Source organism: Pezoporus wallicus, unplaced genomic scaffold (assembly GCF_028554395.1).
Source record: "Pezoporus wallicus isolate ANWC-B61680 ecotype Strahan unplaced genomic scaffold, APGP_CSIRO_Pwel_v1 contig_2908, whole genome shotgun sequence".
Lineage (NCBI taxonomy): Eukaryota > Metazoa > Chordata > Aves > Psittaciformes > Psittacidae > Pezoporus > Pezoporus wallicus.
In genome coordinates this window covers 2,979,684-3,002,613 of record NW_026642179.1, presented here as the reverse complement: position 1 = coordinate 3,002,613, position 22,930 = coordinate 2,979,684, and the positions used below count along the sequence as shown (strand labels likewise).

Genomic DNA, 22,930 nt, shown 5'->3' with positions numbered 1-22,930 from the left:
GGAAGAAAAAAAAACATTACGACTTTTGGTTCTTTGAGCAGGATTTATACATAGTTTGGCTCCTCCTGGGTGGTATTTAAAAGCTGTGGCTTGTTTTCTTTCTTTTCTCTTTACCTTCGCTCTTCTTTTCTAACTTCCTCTTCTTTTTCTTTGTTTCCTCATTTTCTCATTTCTTCTTTCTCCTTTTTTTTCCTTTTTTTTTGAAGGAGGGTGGTGGGAACGGACAGATGAGAGCTAACTTCTGCAAAATGTTTAGTTATCTGCGCAGCTGAAGAAAATAGGAAATCTCTTGTGTAGCGTTTTTACTGCTTCCAGTAAAAACTGGAAGCTTAAAGTTAAAATCCTGCTGAATTGTTGCTTTTGTTTGTAGAAAAGACCTGTGATGTTACAAATAGCTAGTCTGCGGCTAGCAGATGTATACAGTCCTTACTTAAAGCATGGATTTCATTTTAGCTAGGAAACTAAATGCAGGCATGGGCTATGTTTATCCTACAAGGCATTTCATTAATCTTGTTTACCTCAACAATACTGAGGAAGTTATTTTTTTTGATGGAAAAAGAAAATAGTTACAGAAATAGTTAAGAAAGCAAAACAAAACTAAATGGACTCGATTGATTAAATGCTTCCATTGTATTTTCTCTCTCATCTAAGTGGTCATCTCCCTTTTAGATTTGGATCTTCCCAGAGCTCTGAACACTTGAGCACTCACCATGGATGACTTTGAACGCCGCAGAGAACTCAGGAGGCAAAAGCGTGAGGAAATGCGCCTTGAAGCAGAGAGGTGAGGTATTATGTGTGGAAAATGGTGCCGGTGGCTTGCCTTTGATTAGCAGTGGCTTTGAGTATTTTTGTTCTAAATTCCAAAGTATGCTATAGTTAACCAAAGAGTCCTTGCTAACAATATATGCCATAAAATAGCTTTAGTTAATACCGTGAGAGAGGATGGAAGTAAGGAGTGTCTATTGTCTAATTTTCTCAGGCTGTGGTAAATGTTAAATGGCTTCTAGTTATTTTGTTGTATGGATAAATATAAACAGTGAATATGGACTGTGGCCACAAGAAATCACTGATAGGAAAACTCGTGCTTGCATGTCATGTGAGTGAGTGATGCGCTAAAGGGATTTCAGACATGGAGACAGAATGATATCCGTTGAAAGCTGAGGTAGCGTTTCGTATATTAGTATAGCATAACTGTGAATTGTCTGCTGTTACTGTGCAATTGCTGTTGTATTTGTCCTGTTTGTCACTTTTTGTGGGCAGCAAGGGTAGCATTTGCTATCGGTTATTACAGATTTACTTTGGTGTGAATGAGAACAGAACTTGATGTGGGTATGAGGGTGTCAGTTTATGGAAGAAGCAGCATGAAAGTGCTGGGAATGACTTTTCATTAACCCCATTTTACACTTTTTCAGTTCTGTTTGCTTTAATGGAATTTCCCATGATTTACAGTGGAGTAAGCAGGGAAGAAGTCAGGCTTTATTTATTTTTGTAATATCTTCTCTGATATAAAGATTTGATTTAGTCACTGCAGTGATTTTTTAAAAAATTTGAACTTAGTTTTTAGCACATTTTGCTCTTAATTTTGTATTTAATTTTGCATATGGACTTAATTTTTATTTCTGGTCTTTCCCATGTGCTAACAAAACCATGGTGTTTAGGGTTCTGAATGCTGTAGGAGAAAATACATTTTCAGAGAAGTTATAAATGGAAGTCAGCAGAATGCAATACCAAATACATTTTTTTATTATGCTTGCTTTGAGTTTTCTAGTAAGGCCTTGCTACATCAGCAGGGCTCTCTAATAGAAGTTCATGGTGCCTGGTGGGGGGAATCCCAGGTTGATGAGACGCATTATCCTGCTTTCTTTTTGAGGGAAGTGTTGCCACGCAGAACTGGATATGTGAGCTCTCATCAGGCTCTAAGTTGAACCTGTGGGCTCTGGGAAGCAGCAGCATTGCCTGATGATTGAATAAACCGATTTGAATTGTGGTAGCCAAAGGTACCAGCCTCCATTCGCAAATTGCAGCTCTCACCTGGTTGGTGACTTTCCCATAAGGCAGAGAAGCAAATGTGCAATGGCACTGAACTGACTTCTTGTGCCAGGTCTGCCCACAGGCCTTCGGCAATGTATGGTTTTTAGGCGGAGTGGGAGGGATTGCAGAGCACAATGCATGGTATAGCATGTAGTATTTCTATACTTCTAGTATATTTCTGCTTTAAAAAATATCTTCTTAAGGGAAGGTGGAGACTTCAGGGTTTGTTGCTGATAGAGGTCCTGGGTGGCCTGTGAAGGATGCTGGGGGTGTAATTTGGGAGGTGTCTTCTGCTATTGAAAAATGTCTTGAACTTCCTGTGAAGGCATCCAAGCTCTTACGTGGGTATGCAGAGGCTGTGGAGTGGTCTGGGCATCAATGATGTAGCGCAGCCAGCTTGTAGACGCAGTGATGGCCACAGTGGGTTGGAGATAAGGGGCTCTGCCCTCGCTGCCATTGAAGGACTTCACATGTATCCATATGTCACCATACAGCCTGCAATCTTATGCATTGGTCCTAACTCTGGTCCCTGATCACTCATGGGGAAACTAGAGCCCTGAGGAGGCAAATGCTGCAGCCAGCTGCTCACCCATGTCCCTCAAAGAAACCCTTCCTGAGGAACCCTGCAGGATGATGGCCAGTCCTGCCCCTGCATGATGGGGAAGCCAGGTGGCTGGGGCCAGAGAGTGGTGGCTGCCGACATGGGAAACAGCCTTTTCCCCACCCAGCCATGCCTGATTTTGGAAAGTTTTTTTGCCACATCCGGGGTGGCTTTGCTGGGATGCTGTGTGGTAACCTTTGTGGAGGAGGCGAGTTCCACAGCGGCCTGGTTGGAGGAGAAGGGCTTGGGCCCGCATCCCTGTTGTCTGCTGAATCTCTGCAGAAGCGCTCCGTGCCCTTTCCCACACATTTGAAGGCTTTTAGCAATAAATTGCTGTACGCTAAGTCTTGCTGTACTCCCTCTGCTGCTGCCAACTTCAAGCATTCAAGTATCATGAGTCAGACCCCTGAAAAGTCACAAGACTGCTTTAAAAATCTTGAGGTCTTAAAAATAATTTAGACTGGCCTTTTTATTTTTGGTTTGCCTCAACAATAACAGAGCCTGATTCTCAAGTTCAGACGTAACTCTGGGAACTTGGATACACTGAAACCTGCCCCGGCAGGGGCAAAACAGGGAGGAGCTGAGCATCCACTCCATTGCATTACACTGCTCACACTGAGCTAAGGAGAACAGCATTTGGACAGTTATTAGAAAATGATTATGTCATGCTGGGTTGGTTTTGGTGAATTCAGATTTTTAGGGATTTGGAAATCATCTTCACCTGTAAAAATAGGACTGCAAAATGTTTGTGTACATGTCTTAAGTTACAGCAGTCTGTTTGCCAGACCTCCCCCTGTCTGAACACATTCAGGTGTTTGATCATGTGAATCATGCAGTCCTAAAGGGTTGCTTGAGGGCTGAAAGCGCTCTGAGCACCGGTACCTGCCGCTTTGGCACAGGGAATTTCCCTGTGTTCTCCTATCAGTGGGCTGTAGCCTTGCTATGGGGAAACCAGTGCTGATGGTAAGCATGTCCACTGGGAGATGGACAGATAGATGGTTATGTGTAGGCTGTAACATTTTTGCTAGGCTCCCTAGACACTGTTTAGGCTTCTTTGAGTTGAACAGTAAACTCAGAAGTGCAAGCAGCCATATCAAACAGCAATATTTGTAACTCAGCCAGCCACAGTGATGCGTTTTGCCAAGTTCCTTGGATAAAGGCACATGGAAAGCCTGTCTTTCCAGCCAGATGCTTGTGTCCAAGAGAGATCGAGGGATGAAGATGCCTTGTAGCAGCATGGACTCATGCACCACATACCCGAGGGGGAGTGGCTTGACCTTATCTTGTCTTCCCCAGGGGTCAGAGACTGTATGAGGACTGGTCAGGATGTGCCTGTCATGCTGGAGCCACTGATGTCCATCCACTTACGTCTCATCTTTGGAGATGCTTAGTGCAAGTTCAGTCCTTGCGGGCTGATGTTAGGCTTTGTGTTCGTTTGTTTTCTTTCTATTAGAATGCTGTTGAAATTGATGCTTAGTTGTGCTGTGTAGTCCTGGCATTAATATGGCATTAATATGCTTAGCACTGATCCTGAGGAGAAGCTAGTTTTGTCTTTTAAAGACCAACAGTGTGATTCACCCTGGCACATGCTTTGGCTAGTCGTTCATGCTGTGGCAACTCTCATATAGATCGCCACCAACTCAGAAAGCCAGTAGAGGTTTTGCATTAAAGTTTTTATTATCTCAAGGTATCCCTAATGTCCTGAATTCCCCACATGGGCTTGCTGCATCCACTCAGATTTTGTTCAGTCGAATTTTTTAACTGTTTCTCTGGGTTCTCTGGAGGTCTATCAGCATGTTTGGAGTAGCAGTGAGGACCAGTTTAGGGTGGATGTGGCCAACTGGAGGCATAAGGGACTTGTTCAGCTTTCTGCCAGCCTGTCAGATTTCCCCCAGCCTGTCAGCTCTGGGGGCCCCAACATAATAAGAACATATACCTGCTACAGTGAGTCCAGAGGATAGCCACAGAAATGATCAGAAAGTTGGAGAACCTCCCTTATAAAGACAGGCTGAGAAGAGACTTGGGCTTGCTCAGCCTGGAGAAGAAAAGGCTCCAGAGAGACTTTATAGCAGACTTCCAATACCTAAAGGAGGTGTACAAGAAATCTTTTTACAATGACATGTATGGAGAGGACAAGGGGGAATGGCTTTAAACTGAAAGAGCGTAGATTTAGATATGACATTAGGATGAAATTTTTTACTGTGAGGGTGGTGAAACACTGGCACAGGTTGCCTAGAGAAGCTGTGGCTGCCCCATCCCTGGCAGTGGTCAAGATCATCTGGATGGGGTTTTAAGCAACCTGGTCTAGTGGAAGGTGTCCCTGCACATGGCAGGGGAGTTGAATGATCTTGAAGATCACTTCCAACCCAAAGCATTGTATGATTCTATGATGTATTACATGCACTGACGTGTGCAGAGACCAATGTGCTTGTACCTCATGGAAGAGCAAGGCTTTCCAAGCATAGGCTGGGAAGCCCAGGAAAAAGTATGGCAGTGTTAACTGTGCAAGTCTCCTAGCATTTTTAATGTGGTTTGTATTGATCAGGGGTGAGGTCAAGGAAAATAGTCTCCTACCAGCCATTTGGGTGACGGGATGTGCTGTGTCTCTAACTGATCTGCAGCAAAGTCAAGGCTTTATCCTGCTCCTCAGAGGCAGATAGAATCCTGTGCTTAGGATGGTGGTTGTATAAAGCCCTGAGGTCCTGGTCCAGAGCTGGCTGAAGTCAGTGGGAAGCTTTCCACTGATTTCAATGGGCTTTGGATTAAGCCATACCTAAGTTATTCCAGACTGATAATTTATGAGACAAGTCTCAGTGTCAGCCTTGAAGGAACTGGATGAATGCTCTGCCTTCCCAGCCACAGGGTACATACTGTGCTGGAGTACTGGGGCTGTCACAGAAATGAGTTGTGCTTAACTGACAGGAAAAATCCCATATGTAACTGAAGCACAGGGGAGCAGCAAATTCTTTCAACGGGGGAAGAAAAATAAAAATACCACCTGCTGCTTCATGCCTCGTCCTAGGCAGTAAAAGATGTTCTCTTGAACAAAACATTTGGGTTTTGTCATTTTGATGTTGTAACGGACACTGGAAGAATTTAGCCTGGGGCTGGGTAGAGCGTGTGTTTCTGGAGGGGTGGTGGTGCTTTGTGAATATCTTGCTGATGCACTTTGGCCCGTCACAGCTGCATGCAGCTGCAGTGAAAAATTGAGGTGAAATACCTCTTGGAGTGACAATAGACTCTACTTCCTGGACTCCAGCATAATTGAGAAAAAAATTGGCCCCTTGAACTCCCTAAAGAATAGCTCTCAGGTTAATCTTTTTAGCACTTAACCCACAGTTTTATGACTGGCTGGCTTGTCATTGCCCCAGCAATGTATTTTCACATCTTCCTGGTGTTGGGGCTCTCTTAAAAAACATACCGGAAAGCTGATCCAATTAGCTTCATTGCCATACCATCACTACTGCAGACTTTAGGAATATCTTAGTGTCAGTGTTAGCCTGGCCTCCATTTAGCTGAAGCTTAACTTTGAACCACAGCTTTGCCCTGTGAAATGCTCTTCACTAAAGGGATTGCAGGTCATTTCATGGGGAAGAAGAGGTACTGGATCACCCTGTTGTAAAAATACAGCAAAGAGAAGTGGCTATCTAACATCAAATTACAAGTCACTTGTAGACTTTCTAAACTCACCATACTACTTCGTATGCTGTGTAGGATCTCCTGACAGGGGCCACAGCTGTCCTGACCAACAGGCTCATATTCTTGCAGACAAATCTGATTTTACTAAACATACCTGAAAAGGGATTGTGGGTGAGATGTACAGGTGTTAAGCTCTATGGTTCTTGATAGCATTAATTACTATAGGCAGCAGGTAAGGAGTCTTTTTATTTAAAAAAAAACCAAAACATCCAACAGATCAATCACAAAATCTTTCCAGTCTGTCATTTTAATGGTTTTATAAGGCATGTGGTTCATGCTCATAGGTGTACATTGTGTAATGCTCATAGAAGTAATTCAGCTTGCAGGCTGGGGATGGCAGCAACCAGCTGAAAGTCTCCTGGGGTAGTAACTTGCTCAATGCAACCTCAGTTAAAAGAGGGCACATTGCTAATCCCCGAATTTACTTTATACAACTGAAAAAGAAGTCAAGTGAATTTCCGTCAAGTGAATTTCCAGACCTGTGAAAGTAAGTACAGAATCAGCAAGACATTTAACATTCATTTTGCTGTTTCAGTGCTCCTGTTGAGGCTGGTGTAGCTCAGGTAAACATACAAAGGGCTGATTCACCAAGGTAAAACCAGCAAGATCAGACAGAGTGCATCTTTGCAAGACTTAATGAGAAACATGTTGCTTATCTTCTGAATGGGTGAGACAGCACATTTGTTGCCACAGCATCTTAATGCTTCTGGAAAACAAGGAAAGGTCATTCTTGTCAGCCACAGAAAGTGAACAATTTCCATTCTCCTTCCCAGGACAGTGAGGATAAGTCAGTGTTCATGTTAGATCTACACTGAATGACCACAAATAGCTTTTGAAATTGGCTCTCATTCCTGCACTGGACTTACTTCTGGTATAGCATGTATATTAGTAACGAATGTTAAACAGTTTTGAGAGTTTAAGAATAAACATAGATGGTTTCTTTTTAGTTAGCCCCTACTTCTTGAAACACTAGGAATTACCCATGTCTTGTTCCTAAACGTATGGTTACATTTTTATTAAGAGTTTTCAGAGATTATACTTTAACTCAGGTTTGCGTAACAGAATATGATCTTAATAGAATTTTTCAAGGAGTGCCTTTTTAAACGTAAAAGAATCTGGCTGCATATGCCTAACATGTCGTTTCCCGATATTCATGATTTGCTTCAGAACTGCTCTTTGAGGGCTATTCCCTCGCCTGTTCCAAGCATCATTTGAACTAGAACAAGAGCTACAGTGATTTTATCTCTCCACAAACTTCATATATCCTGAAGTTCCAAATACTTTGAGGGTTTCTGCTTGTCATTCCTTAAAATACATTCTGGTAGACTTGAGACATGACATCTTCTGCCCAGGTGTTAAATATTAAGACAATGAATAGATAAGATTAGAAGCGTGTGAGGGTTGAGAACAAATTGAGGCAAAGTGCTCCAGCTGTTATCCTGTCTTCACAGCTACCTTGAATTCCAGGGCTGACAGGACATATTTGGATTTTTGAGGTGAATTTGGCCCTTCACATTACACTGGAGCTCATTCTTAACCCAGACAGAAAATCGTGACCCCACTTGCTGTCCCTCTCAAGTGAGGGTCTATACTATCAAATCTTTGCTATTGTAGCATTTCAGATGCCCCGGAGGAGATAACCAAACATATGCAAAACTGAATAGAACTTACCACTTTATTTTATAGCCATTGTGTGTTTTGCAGATTATATTTTCTTTAAAGTCGTCATGGAGAAATATTTCATAAAAGAAACTTTGCTCTTCCAAATAGCTAGACGTACAAAATACAAACTTTACTAAGCTAACCCCAGTGTAATTCCTAAGCAGATAATAAAATCAGCTTCTTAGTATTTCATATATTAATCCCACATGTATGTTAAGATCATTCTGTAATTTCTGTACTACATCTACTATACCAGCCAAGCTTTTAGGAAGACAGCCCAAATCTAGCACCCAGACAGCTGGCAAAACGCTGCGCCTTTTGCCTCTTTCAACAGAGTGGCAGGTTTTCTTTGGAAGCATCAAGGAGTTTGGGGAATTCTTGGATGAAAAGTACCCCCTCCAAGCCTATAAGCAGGTAACCCACCTACCACCAAAGGGGGAGGCCTGTCTGCTGTGTTTTTATTAGCTTTAACTTGACTGAAGTCCTCGATGAACTGGATCTTATTTAAATGCCTAATAAATATTGGTATTGAGGCACAGCTTTTGGCGCTTCTTACAGCCAATTTTAGCATGCGTATTTTAAAGGGCACCATATGAGGAGTAATACATCATGCTATTTTATCATGATTTTCAGAATTACAGTGCACTGCACAAAGGAAATCATGAGGCTGAAGGAATGTAGCAGGTAGAGTAGAAATAAGTGTCAATGGTTGTACTTTCACATTTACACTGAAAAAATAACACCTCTTTAATATCTTATGTGCAAATTGCCAGCATGCAGTTTATTAAAGGTAGCCTGCAGCACTCTTGCAGACCTGTGCACCCGTCATTGTACCTCCGAACTGTAAATCATACCTGCCATCAGAATTTTCTTATATGAAAGGCTTTGGAAACCTGACATGCAAAAAGCTGCAGTAACTAGACATTGGCCTAAGGTTTATGAAGGCACAGAGCCTTCGCACTTCCAGTACCAGCCACAGCAGAACAGTATGGTGCCTGTGACTATCAGTAAGTATACCCCTTGGAGGCAGGCATGTCACCTCAGTTTCCCCAGCAACATTTGCTGTCCCTACATCAGCCCCTTCATGTAGGTTACCTTCACTTAACTCAGTATGGAAAAGATCAAAGACTGTCCTAAACCAACCCAGAATAAAGGAGGTTCTTGGTCCCTGGGTCTACTTTGTCAGACTCTTTCTTAGGCAGGTTAATCCCCCACTCTCATTGATCTGGACAGCCACTGTCAGTTGTCAGAAAACCCTGCATGAACCATTGCTAAGTCTTATTAGCTTCCTAACCCAGTCTCTCCATTAAAAAAAACCAGTTGATCTGTATTTCTTTCTGGTCAGTAAGTATGCGATTGAGTCCCCAGCTGCCTAGTTACTTCCCATGTTCTTGATACCCACAACTAGCACAAGAGGCAGGGTTAATTTAGTTAATTGTATAAAGCCTTTTCAGGCTGTAAGAGTGTGCATACCTCATCACACAAATGTATATCCTTATAAATACTTGTCTGAAAATTCTACATTAACCCTTCTTCTCTTGATTAAAAAAACTGTATTATTAATAGTAATAATCTGCAACAAATTTAATTCTGTTTAAAATACTGTCATTGTTCCCATACAAACAAAGCGATGGCTCAATATCCTTGTATCTTAAAAAACGTTCAAAAACATTTTTTCAGGAAAATACATTGTGCATTGATATAGTCATCTGCAATAATATTTTCTGTAGCCTGTATTTTTTTGTTTCAAGTGGCTTATAGCATATATTCTGGTGGTTCAGCCTTCACACTGAGATGGGGTATATGGGGTCTTCATGCTTTCTCAGGCAGAGGGTCATCAAGTGCTTCTCAAGCAGCTGGTTACTTCTTACAGCCCCTACCATGCAGGTTGATTGCTAGTGCAGCACTCCTTGCTGTTGCCTAAGAGGGAAGGCAGGAGCAAAGTGAGCAGGGCTGCCCTGCATCAGTACCCTGGTCCCAGAGCTCGAGCATCTACTTATGGGTAGCACATCCAGGGCTGGACTTGGGAAGGGGGTCCTGAACCCAGCTATCAAGGTGTGAACTGCTCTGCCCATGTGGTGACACAACATGGTGTCTGGAGGAGATGTTGAGTAGAAGCTGCTGCAGAAGGAGAGCACTGGTGGTGTTTAGTTTGCTCTTGTGCCTGAACAGAAGAGAGTAACTAAAAGAAGACTCTAAAGCAGCAAATGTCCAGACTTGAATGGGTATGATCTCTTAGCTGTTACATTGCAATGCACTCTTTTTAGTGAGTAAGAACATGGCTGAACTTGCTGTTTAATTGTGGTCACTATTCTTCAGGGCATTCTGGGCTCAGAATGGTAGAAGTTATTAGGCATGGTAGAATCTGCAGTTTTTACCCAACTAAGAGACTCTTTAAGGAGTGACATGGAAATGAGTTTAGCTGGTGGGTTTCCCGGAGCATCTGCCCCTCAGTGTGAGTTTGCATTTTATTAACATCTTTATGATCTAACATCTGAAATTAAACCAGATAATCAGAAGATTAAACTTCCCTTTAAAAAGCTGAAGCCAATTTGTTTGCAGGGATAATAGATTAAATGAAGTCAAATGCTAACAATTTTTACACATGAATAAACAGAGTGTGTAAACACTGTCACGTTGCTGGCAGGCTGGGTAAAGTCACCATTTCACAGCTCAGTTCAAAGAACTATAGGGGAAAAATGTGTTTTGGGGATGAAACTCCAAACTGATTTCAACTTGCAGAAGCAGGTCATTTAGTCAATTAGTTCCTTCATTTTTGGCTCTGTGCCTTTAAACAAAGTTTTAATTACTTAAGAGAAATGTTTATAGGCAGCTTTATTTCCCTCACCATAACCTACATACTAGCTAATGCTAAATGAAGAAAATCCGCCTTGACAGCAGATTGTCCCTGTGTGATCAGGGTCTTTCATAGCTGTGCTGCTTGGACAACTTATTTCATCAGCGCACAGCTCAAAAAATATTGTGACCAGAAATAGTCAGTGGGCAACTGCTCCTTAGAAATGAAGTCTAGTGATGGCACAGTCCCTGGGGAAGCTGGCATACAGTCTGACCAGAGGGTCAGGTTAACAGAAGTGGTACAGCTTCAGATTAAGACACAGATTTGTTACACAGTAGTTGTGTCAGATTTACAGCTGAGCCCTTCTCTTTCTGCGGAGCCACTGGGTGGTGGGAAGCGGAAAAGTAAGCAGGATGCTTTTCATTTATTGGACAGTATAAACCAGTAGGTAGTGTATTTGGCAGTTAAAGGTTAGCCTCATCTTGATTGACATTAAGACAATGTAAAGAGGTGTTGTTTTATTCCTCTTTATGTCAAAACCTGTTGGTTGGACTAAGTAAGCTTTCTTCTTGCTTATTAATAGTCTTTGCTGGATAGCCTATTGAAAAACTACCAGCAAGTTTGTCATGCTGACATAGAAAATCAAGGGCAGTTAGCTAGTTGTCACTGTCTTTTCTGGTTTGTTTGTTTTTTTTTTTCTCTCTGACATTTGCTGAAAACTTTCCTTGGTTTTCTTTTGCTTAAAGTATCTCATGACCCATTTTCAATGTGGACATTATTTAAGCAAACTATAAGGGCTGCTCTAGCAAGAGGCTATCTTCTAGGTAGACTGTGGTTTTGTGTTGAGGATGTAAGAGAAGTGCTGAAAATTAGTACTCAAAAGAAGGGCTTCTTTAAAGGTCTTATGTTATTTCTCCATATGAGTACTTCCCTCCTCTGCCAGCACGAGACACTATTGTATCTACTTGTGTTTAAACTGCTTCACTTGGACAAGTGCTTCCTTCTTTGTGAGCCCTCTTTTTATGATTTACACCTGATGTATATCACGGTAAATTTTTAAGTCAATGAAATGCACACACTGGAAAGTAACCGAATTGCCATGAATCAATTTACTGCTTGTCAGCTGAACCTCTTGCAAGGGAGATGTCTTATTTTGAAACAGCATGGGAGGGTAAGCCCATATATGTTTGAACTGGGAGGTTTGCACAGATTCAGTGCACTTGGTTTCAAGCCAGGTTTGAGATAAACTTCTGTGGCTTCTGTGTGCAGACAGGGACTTTGTGACTGTGGTGAGGTCCATTCGTGCTGGTCTCCCTGATGAGGAATCTCCATTGATCTTCGCTTTCTGTGCAAATCCTGCCTCTTCTGACAGCTGCTTGTTTCTTTTGTTAACATGGCTCTCTGAAGAGATGGCAGAGACAGGTGATGATAGACAGGGAAGCTTGGACATTGATCTGTCTTCAGTATCTCCATGTTACATGTTGAATGAGGTCAGGTACTGACCAGGGGAAGGTTGGTATTAGATGGGTGAATCACGTTACACACATCCACCAACTGCTACTGACCACATGTGAAGAAACAGTGCTCAGAACTCACTGCAAGCCGCTGTGGAGTCAGCAAACAGATACAGCTGTTCCTGGTCCTGGCAGCTGGATTCTTGCAATAGCTTGGACTACTACATATGTCCCCACATGGCATGGGAGTTGGAAGTAGAGGATCTTAAGATCAAGATGATGCTGTGAAGGAGTATCCTGCAAAAATGAATGAAGAGAGAGACTAGAAAGAAAAGCACTGCAGAGGTATTTGGGAATATGTAGTTACTTGTTCACAAGACATACAGCTTCTTACCACATAGAGGGGTTCCTTTGTGTAATGGTTTAATTCTCAGAAATATGTTTTTTTTTGGGTTGGGGCAAGGGAGATGATTTTGTTGAGTAAAATTCCAACAAGCAGACAATGCTTACAGGAGCAAGCTGGTTTCATTTATAAAATTGACAGCCCTCTGGTCATAAGGAGAACATCAGATACTTCATGTATCAATCCTGGGTATTTCTGAAAGGCATCTTTATAATATAGTGGTGAGAAAGACGTGTGGGTGAAGTTTGCCCCAGCACAGAATGCTTCCTTAGTATAAAGAATAGAACTTTTACACCTGTACTTTTGAGCAGAGAAAAGGAAGAAGGTGGCATAAATGGCTTTTAGGGAAATGGACTTTTTGGTGGGAGGGAAAAAAACAAACAAAAAAAAGTCTTAAATCTCACTAATTTGTGGCCTTCATGTAAATTCAAAACCTTTTCAGCAAAACCTAGCAATCAGATTTTCACAAAAGTGCTTACAGATGGGAAGTCAACAACCACAAAAGACTGCCTCCACTCCTCCTTATCATCTTCTGAGAGGACCAGAGCATAGTGGAGACTAGAGAAGAAAGCCTTTCTGATTATCTGTATACAGATTGCATTTGTATGCCATCCCTTGAGATGAGGTTCTCAAAATCTAATCTGTTTTTTCACTTTTTCCTATGCAGAAAATGTTTATGGCTGGACTGAAAGGAAGAAATCACGTGTATTTCCATAGGAGCAGCATGACTGTAGTTTCTTTAGAATTGGTTTCTTTTACTAGCCTGCAGCTGCTAAGCTGCAGAGGTCTCAGAGCTTTTTCAAGTTCATTGTCAGCTCATACAAAATGACGAGTTTTATTCTGGGCGGTGCTTCTTGGAACATTCCCGAGATTCTCCAACGGCTACTATTTCAGTGTCTTAATAAGGCAGCACTATAGCTGGGAAAGACAAGGAGGTGGCTTTTCTAAACACTCTCTACACATGAATTCCTTTTATGGTCCAGCTTGCACAGTGGGGTGTTCCTCTGAAGGTCAGCAACATGGATAACAAAGTGCTTCCCACTGCAGCTTACTTTTTGTGCACAGGCATCACATGTCTCGTGCCACATGTTCAGCCTGCTCTGAGAAGCAGGAATAAGAAATAGTTGGGTAGGGAAATGTAGCAAGAGGGTGTCGTGGTTTAAACCCAGTCAGGCAACTTGTTCACTCACTCCCCCCCTTCTTTCCCTCCCCCTACTCCCAAAGGGACAGAGAGGAGAATCAAAAAGAATGCAACTCCCACGGGTTGAGATAAGAACAGTTTAGTAACTAAGGTATAACACGAATCACTACTGCTACCACCAATAATAATAATGATAAAGGAAATAACAAGGGAAGAGAATACATCACCTCACCACCAGCCAACCGATAACTCACACCTCCAGCCCGACCAAGCCCCGACCCATCCCTCCTCCAACCCTGCAGTCCCAGCCCTTCCGGGTAACTCTCAGTTACATCCTGGCCATGATGTGCTGTGGTATGGAATACCTCTTTGGCTAGCTTGGGTCAGGTGTCCTGTCTCTGCTTCCTCCTGGCTTCCCCTCCTCCCTAGCAGGACATGAGGCTCACAAAGTCCTTGGCCAGACCAAAACATCGCTATCAACTCTGTTCCTAGGCCGAAAGTCAAAACACAGCACTGCACCAGCTACCAAGAAGGAGAAAAATGACTGCTACTGCTGAACCCAGGACAGAGGGGAATAAAGCAGAGCATGAAGTGCTGTGCATTTTGCATTAATGCTTTTGCTGTGCTCACTGTGGCTGCTGGATGTAGTTGTGAACACCATGTAGAGAATATATGTGCTTGTGCTGGGCTGAAATTTCATAAAAAATGCCCCTTAAGAAACTCCTAAGTATGGTTTCAGGGTTCAGGTCATCCCACAGCAATACCAAGGGCAAGTTTTCATGTCATGCCCATGAATTTGTCTTTTCATTCTCCTAACAAAAAGGGATAGAGTGCTAATGACCTTTTCAAACCAGTGAGTTATGATGGCTAGAGGGGTTGTCTGTGCTGGAATGCCACAAGATGAATTTATTTAGGGAAAAGGTTTGATTCCCTCCCTTCTCTCTTGTTCAAGCTGGTGAGTCTTTTCTCTCATTAACATGTAATCTTTTTATTCTGGAGGGTTGCATAAGTTCCTTCAGGGCTTTTGTCTTATTTTTTATCATTTTTCATGGAATGGATGAGTCATTTCAGTATTCTAAAGAGAAGGAATATATTGGTGATTAATTTAATGTGAGGAAAACTCCTACTAAGTAGTGAAAATCTCATCATGTTTTGTCAGGACTGAGTATATGTACAGGATATATATAGATTGAATGAAGAAAATATATCTTCAAGGCAAACCAGAAATGTGTAGGCATATTCAATAGGCCTGTAATCTAATTTTTCATTTAGTGATTGCTGTCAGGTGGACTAATACAGTCCCTAATAATCTACGAAGACAATGAAAAGCCTTAACTGTGTCACCAGCTCTGACACTATTTGAGAAAAGAGAATGCTTGAAGGTATTGTTGTGGTGACTCACATTTTAAAGTCTAACTTTCTTCATCCGTTTCCCTTTTGCTTCACTGGCTCCATCCTGATTTTACCTATCATGCTCACATCATACTTACAATGAGATCCTGATGTACCGACTTTGATATCTTTATAGGTCTTGCATGCTTGTGGTTATTCTGGCTTTGGAGGGAATGTGACTTCTGAGTCTGTTGGCTGCATGGTTTTGAGGGATATGGTATCTTGCTTTGAGGATATAAAGGCATAAATACACAGACATGGAACAAAGATCGCAAAACATGCAGTTGGGTTGCTGAAAGCTTTTAAACTCTTATCAATGCTTGCTGATAACAGAAGAATTCTGAAGTACTAACAATTATTAATGAATATGTTTTAAAGCAGGATAGATCTAGGAGGAAAGGGTTGGGCCCCAGTTAAACTCAGAGGACCCATTTATTAACAGGCTGTGTCATACCTTCATAGCTGTCCCATGTTATGTTGCATTCAGTGTTTCAAGGCTTGCTTTCACTCATTTCAGTCTGAATTCTGTTTTCAGTGGTTGTGCACATTTAGCAATTACTCTGTATTTAAAGGGTTAGTATAACTTAGAGCAGAGATCATCTGTCCTGTCCTCATTATACTGCTGGAAGAAAATATTGGTAAGATGTCTTGGTGACTAGGAACGACTTTTCCGTCACCAACCCATCTTCCTTCATTTATTGGTTGTTCTTCCCTCAACTTGGGCTGTACTCTGTCATCAGTTTTTAAGCCAAATTCTTTATGGAAGTCAATAGGGAGTCCTGCGCAAAGGGAAATGACATAATGTTGCCCTTTAGGCCTACCTACAGAGAAGCAGACATGGGAAACATGCACATTTTCCTAATTACCAAGCACTGAATATACAGCATATGTTCATTTTCAATCGACATCCGGCAGCTACCCAACATACTGCAAATTGGGCCATTTGTATTCAAGACAATTGTTTTTAATAAAAATATTCTGAATGTTCTCTTTGTTTGGATTACATATGGTAAATGTTGAGGTCTTCACTGCTTTGGGGTAAAGAATATGTCATTTTTATGGACAGGATTGAGAGTTAATAACTAAAATGTCTCCTTGTCCCACCGGAGTGAATGATTTTGTAGGCTGCCACCTTTTATTCAAGAAGTAACTGCATTTTGTTAGAGATGTGTGTCTCTCTAGTTCATAAAACGCTTTGGAAACAGAAGATGAGTCTGTAAATGTAAGCTATTATCATGTGAACTGTCAGCTTTTACAGGGGATGGGTTGGAGGTTCATGGCCCACTTCTGCAGTGCCTTCAAGTTGTTCCGCAGGGCAGGATAAACAGGGTTGCAGAAGGGGGTTAAAATGAAGACTTTTTATAATAGGATAATCTCTATGTTAGGGACAATTCAGATTACTTAAACCTTAAGTACTTAATTAGAAGAAGATGTAAGCATAAGGGCATAAACAAAGAAATCTGGCTAGAGGAGTCTGCTTGAAGAGAAGCTGAAAATCATAACTTCTATTGAGAATAGTATCCCATTTTAACTAGTTTTATTTCTGCCTTTAGCACTATAGTACTCTTATAAGCTGTTTTGTGCATCTCCATAACCAGAGCATCTGCAATCTTGTCAGTTTTTTACTAAATGCATATATCTCTGCATCATCCTTGTAACTTGGTAGTGCTGTTTCTTTAGCTTTGCTAACAGAGAATGAAGAGGGACTCAGTGACACCCCAAAAACCTATCAGAGGGGATGCATGAATCCTTTTTGCTTGACTATTTGTTTATTAGATCTTCTCCAAACTGCAAGCTACAGAATTTGGAGAATGATGTAGAAATCACCCAGTCCCGGTTTTTTGCACTAGCATTTTGGTATGGGACATTTTTTAGAAGGAGGAGAGTTCTGCATAAGTTTTAGGGTCATTAGATCAGAAGTTGTCCCACCTCTGTTGGTTACATTTAGTAAGAACTTTGTGTATATTTTGTTGCATAGAAAATTGGATGTGGAGGCTTTGTTTCTCTCCGCCACGCACTCCCTGTTGACTCAGGTGTTGATATGGAGATACTGCAGTGCATGTGTTAATGATTTCCCCTGGCAAGAGAAGATAATTAGGTGAACAGTCTGATAATGCTGGTCCTGTTAGCAGTTAGGTGGCTGGTGCTGAGATGGCATGAGCTGATTTGCACAACCTATATGGTTTGGGCAGAGCAGCTCTGTTCTTAATTCAATAAACACTTCCCAGAAGCTGGAGAGACTTCTTGTAACCCTTTTCACTGGATTTTTGAGATTTCACTTGGTATAGCTTCTGTTTAAGGGTAGACTGAGGAGACTTTCAGATGCCTGTGCAAGCTTTAGAATCACATCTTGAATGGTCAGGGGATACATTAAAACCAAAGATTTAATGTTTTGCTGAGCATCTGTGTGAGAGGACGTGGAAGACATCTGGAGAATTGTTCTGGCCAAAACTAACAAACATGATGCTGATTTTTTGGGAAAGCAATCAGAAAATAGGACAGGAGCAATACTAGAGCTTTTGACTGAAGGTACTTTTCTGCCATTTGTGAACTGGATTCACCATCCAGGATAGCAGCTATGGCTGTATCAGCTTATTTTTTTTCCCCCGCTTTTGTCTTCTTATTTTATTTTTCTTTTTCCTTAAACCAGAACCACATCCAAATTTCTTGTAAATTTGCCTTTGTCATCATGTGTTTAGGCTGTCATAACATGTTTTACCTCAAGCTCCATCTTTAATCCCTTAGTGGCAGACCTGGGAATAGAAGCCATGTCTCAGCCACAGGACCGCATCATCTCTCTAACGCAGAGAACAGCTGTGAGCTTTCTTATAGGGCAGCCTGCTCTGCAATTTGCTTGCAAGCTGTATTTTAAGCATCTTATAAACTAGGGCAAATGCAACTTCACCTTTTAATAAAGAGCAATACGAGCCTCAAAAGACAGAATTTCCTGCAACTTTGCTTATGCAGGGGAAGGGAACGTGGCAGCTGAGCTTGTTCATTTACTGAATATTGTGAGCAGATAATAAATTAAGACTTTTAGAAGAAAAAAATGTTGCCTATGTAACATAACTCCATTTTCTAGACTTCTTCCCCCTTAGCCCCACTCCTAACTGTTTATCAATTGAATATGCTAGGCGTAGTGAGCTGCTGACCACAGAATTGGGGTCCAAAAGCTCCAGTTCCAAAAGCTGTAATACTGGATACCAGAAAGAATGAGAGTCAGATGTAGCTGAAGCTGTTGAGTTGCCATTGGTAGAACAGAATGTACTGTAGTATCTAGCTATGGTTGCTGCTATGTCTAAAATCATATACTATGACTGAAATGTTGATGTCAGTCTGTAGCACTTGTGTGGTTTATAGGCTTCTCATTATGTCACTAAGCTATGTGCAACAGATTAAACTACAATTAAAATTCCATGTCTCAAAATGGCTTATTTTGCTGTGCTAACTGTTCTCTGCTTCCACACAGAGTTGCATGAAAGTGGAGAGAGTCTTGTCATTGAGGCAGTCAAAGGTTCCTGTTTGTTATTCCTTCTGTGGGCAAAATTTTATTGATTTCATTGTTACCAAAAAATGGCTGAAATACTTGTATGCTCATTTTTCATGAAAACCTGTACTGGTAGAAACTTTTGGTGACAGGGAGCTAGAAAAGAACGCTGAAACTGGGAAAGTTTATCCCAAACCCTTTTTTACAAATGAAACTGGGGAGGAGGAAGAGGAGAAGAAGCAGAAGGAGGAAGAAGAAAAGCTCTATATTTCCTTCAAGGCAACAACGAACAGCCCAGGTTTTCTCCAGATGGAGAACACTCTCTGAAGTGGTAAATTGTTCCATTAAGAAATAACAGTAAAGGCCTTGCATCCTAGTAGTGAGCTGCAAACTTGAGTGTCCTGAGAAGGAAGGGGAGCAAGGCAGAATTGCTTTCTGTTTCTAGAGAGTGGCACAGGAGTCTATGTTATCACTGTGAAAAATGTGCTGCTGCAATATGAATTTTGCTTTGCTGCTTGGCTTCTCTCTTCTGCATTAGCTAAATCTTGCTTAGCAGCTCCTCTTTTGCTGCTAGGTGTATGTAACTTCAAATCAGCAGTGTTTCAGTACTAGCTGGAGTAAAAGATTAGAAACCAAAGATTTAAGCTGAATGTGAACTTGAAACTAGTTTAAGCTATTATTCTTTTCTTGAACTGCAACTCAGTCCCAATCATTACCTTAAAACACCTCTTTTAAAATCAAACCTTAACTTGAATAAAAGGAGCCAAACTGAAGTAAAAAAATAAATCCTAGCTGAAAAAGAATACATTACTTGAATTTTAAGATTAGAACTGTACTGCAAGGTCCCTTACATGTATGCAGTGAAGAGAATGCCCTCTGCTCCAAAATTCTTGCAGTCTTAATTAACACAGGGTATGCACAGCTGATTGACAGAGAAGTTGCAGAACATTGTCCGGCAATTATAATTAACACCAACTGTGGTCCCAGCTCAGCTAATTAACTCTGGAGTGATCAGCATATGTGACCCAGGCTCAGTGATTGCAGTGAAAGACAAACTTCTTAGCGAGATCTGACAAAACAAGATCTCTCCCACCTGCCTTGACACCCCAAGATGCAGCTTGTTACCTGGGACCAGAAGATAAAAAGAAAGGATATAGTTCCTGGGCTATGTTAAAGTTGGGCCATTAGTCATCCTGTTAGACTCTTCGAATGCGACACATGCACTTTATCATGTGCATGTGATGGGTGTACAGACCTCTTCCCCATTCATATCAGTTGTATCCTACCTTGAAAGAACGTACTAGCACTATGTGCAATCTGATATCATAACATATCTCAGCAAAGCCTCCCATGGGTTTCAAAAGTATATTCACAAGTTACCAAAACAGTAAGAATATACGCTGGCGCGTACTGGGAGTAATCAGCCTCCGCTTTCTTTCAAGCTCTGCATGTGATCCTTGCCATTCCCTTCCTCTCTGTTCCCATTGTGCTTTGAATGTCAAAACCACTCAGGACTCCCAGAAGCGGCATCTAAGCCTTCCATATGAGCCAGCAAATGCTTACTTTTATATGACCATCTTCACCTTTCTGAAGATGTGTGGTGCTTTGTGTTCTGCTTTCTTCTAAATTAACCATGTTCCATGTATTTCTCAGCCCTCCACTCCCAAAGACCAGCATTGGTGAAATATTTAAAAATGGAAGACAGACTAGGAAAAAGAATAAATTTATAAAACATCTCCCATCAGATGAGCTGCTGACAAACTCTACCACAAGACTACCTCAGTTGGTTTCCCAGTGGTGCATGATTGTACCCAGGGCACCTGGATTACATAGCGACCCCAGCATAGTCCATTCCTCCCTGTGTTGTCCCAGGCACTCCTTGCTCCAGTCTCTTGCTGGAGGGGCACAATGGAGGTGCTGAGCAACTTGCACACTTCTTATTTCAGCTGAGCACCTCACCTTGCAGGTCTTCAGCTGCTGGCCTGTATGTGAATGGGTATTTGGCTTGTGATAAATGTACCAAAGTTTTTTTTAATTCCCTCCCTTTAGTACTTAATGCTTAATTGTCATCATCCAGGAAAGCCATGTTTAGACTGCAATGGAAACAGGTACCATTATGGCTAGCTGATGCAAGAGTGGTTTATTTTCCATTGTAATAGTTCTTTAAACAGATCCTGCATTCAGATATTTTATTCCTTTGTTGGAATAAAAATCTTTGTTGTAGGCTACCAGACAGCTATAAATAGCCATCGTGAGTATTTATACTGAGGATAATCTCAGGAGAAGGTATTTTTAACTTTGCACATTGTTTAGAATAGGAAATTCTTTTAATGCCCACATTTCCATTCCTGATGCTATTAGTTTTTCTCCGCAGCCTCCTATGATGTATTCCACTCTTTCTTTCTCCTTCTCAGCCAATCTGCTCCAGAGGCAGGCTTGAGTTAATTTTATTTTTTTTTTAAGGAAAATGCTAACTTTGGCCTTTTGCGACTGTGTGGGAATTCAGTTCATTTCATGGGGCTATCAGAATGTAAGCAAGATATCTCACTAGGCTGTCACCGTAAATTGGGTAATGAATGAGCACTTTATTTCTCTTGCACATTGAACTAACGCGCTTGTTAGAATAACAGTGGCCAATCTATTTTATACTCCCAGAGAAAGTATTCCACTTTTTTTTTGGCAAGTTTGTGAGAGCTGCTACTTGTACCAATACTCACGTTAATGCTGGACAAAAGAAAAGTAGTATGCTGAACCATACTTCTAACTTGAAACTACAGTCCCCAATAAAGCCTGTTATCACATAAGTCAATAAATAATTTCAATCTACAAAATCAACAAATATTGTTTTAACTTGCAAACTCTTTGTATGTGGCCACATTCAAAAGAGGTATAAGCTGACACAGTTTAAAATGAAGCCTTTGAGAGAAGTTCACTGTTGACCTGCAGTCTAGTCAGGGCTTAATTTCTTAAAAATATGGCTTTTAATCTTGAAAGTGACTGACACATGCAAAGCATCACAGTCAATGGGAATTAGGCAGCTTCTAGACAGTGAAACCCTGGATAATCAGGGTGAAGTTTAGCTAATTATTTCACAGCTAAAATTAGGTACGTACTGTCTGGAGATCCAGATTTTAAAAGGCTTTTCAATACCTTGTGATTTTGTCTTTGACAGTGTTGATCTCTAATGGGGCTCTGCAGAAGCCAGTCTGTGAGTGCTCTTGAAAATGTCACCCAAACTCCCTGCCACTGCCAGCAGCCCCAGAGCATCCTTTTACCCCCTATGAGAAGGGATGGTGGTTTTGGAGGTGAAAGATGCATAGCTTTGCTTTCTCCGTAGAGTTGATAAGGACAGGATTTGTAGTCTGTAGCTCACCCCCACCCTTCTTGTAAAACAGTGCTCTTCACTTCGTGGGAATTGTATTTGCATTTTTTGAGAGCTCATGTTACTGTTAATTTGGCTATTATATTCATGTTTGCCACAAAAATATGGCGATAGATGTGTATGCATAATACGCACTTTTGAAACACTGCTCTATATGAGGGCTGATGGCCACAGACCCCACTCCCTGTGCTAATGATAAGAGAGAAGAAATTGGGAGGACAAGAAAACTCACACAAACCCTTTTCAGTCCAGACTCCATCTTGTTTTGATCTGTCGAGTGAGCCATGTAATATTCAGAAAGATCAGAGCTTAATATCCAATCTGCAGTGTTGTTTGCCTGAAGATCAAAAGTTATTAAACATTCCTATTAAACAGAAAATTTGACCTTCAAGACTATGTAAATGTTAGGGAAGTCCTCTTGCTGCTTGGAGAGTGGAGAGAGGCTGAATGCTTAGATATGCCTTCCTGGAGAAACATGCCAGGTATCCAGGCAAAAGGGCTGGGTTCTTCTGAGCAAAGGCATCTGATGACCTACCCCAGGCAGCTATTTGTAGTCTTGGAAGGTCTTTGCTGTAAACCATCAACAATCAACTGGGGAAAGAACTCTGGGAAGTACAATGAGTATGCAGTAAGCTCAGCTACCCTGGGAGTACTCCTGCCCTGTGTAAGCAAAACCCAGGGGAGCAGCAGCAATCAGATGGGCACAAAGACTTGGTTTCATGGCTACCCCAGGGTCAGCACCGGCTGTGCTATTCCAGCAGGGAAGCCAATAAACACTGGAGGTCAGCAAGAAGAAAGGTGATGGATTGCAGCCACATTGATGTCTCAACTCCCAGGTCAAAGATGGCAGGGTGTGTCATGAATGGAAGTTTTCTGCATGT

General features: G+C 41.6%; 1 protein-coding gene across 11 annotated transcripts in view; it reads left to right on the top strand.

Annotated features, from left to right (window-relative positions):
• CALD1 (caldesmon 1) overlaps nucleotides 1–22,930 on the top strand; it is a 253,307-nt gene that overhangs the window by 159,735 nt on the left and 70,642 nt on the right. For all 11 annotated transcript variants that reach the window (XM_057427895.1, XM_057427897.1, XM_057427900.1 and 8 more), the window contains one exon: nucleotides 670–781. In XM_057427895.1, the coding sequence (XP_057283878.1) occupies nucleotides 711–781 (71 nt within the window). In that variant the 5' untranslated portion in view covers nucleotides 670–710. The remainder of the gene's footprint in view (nucleotides 1–669; nucleotides 782–22,930) is intronic.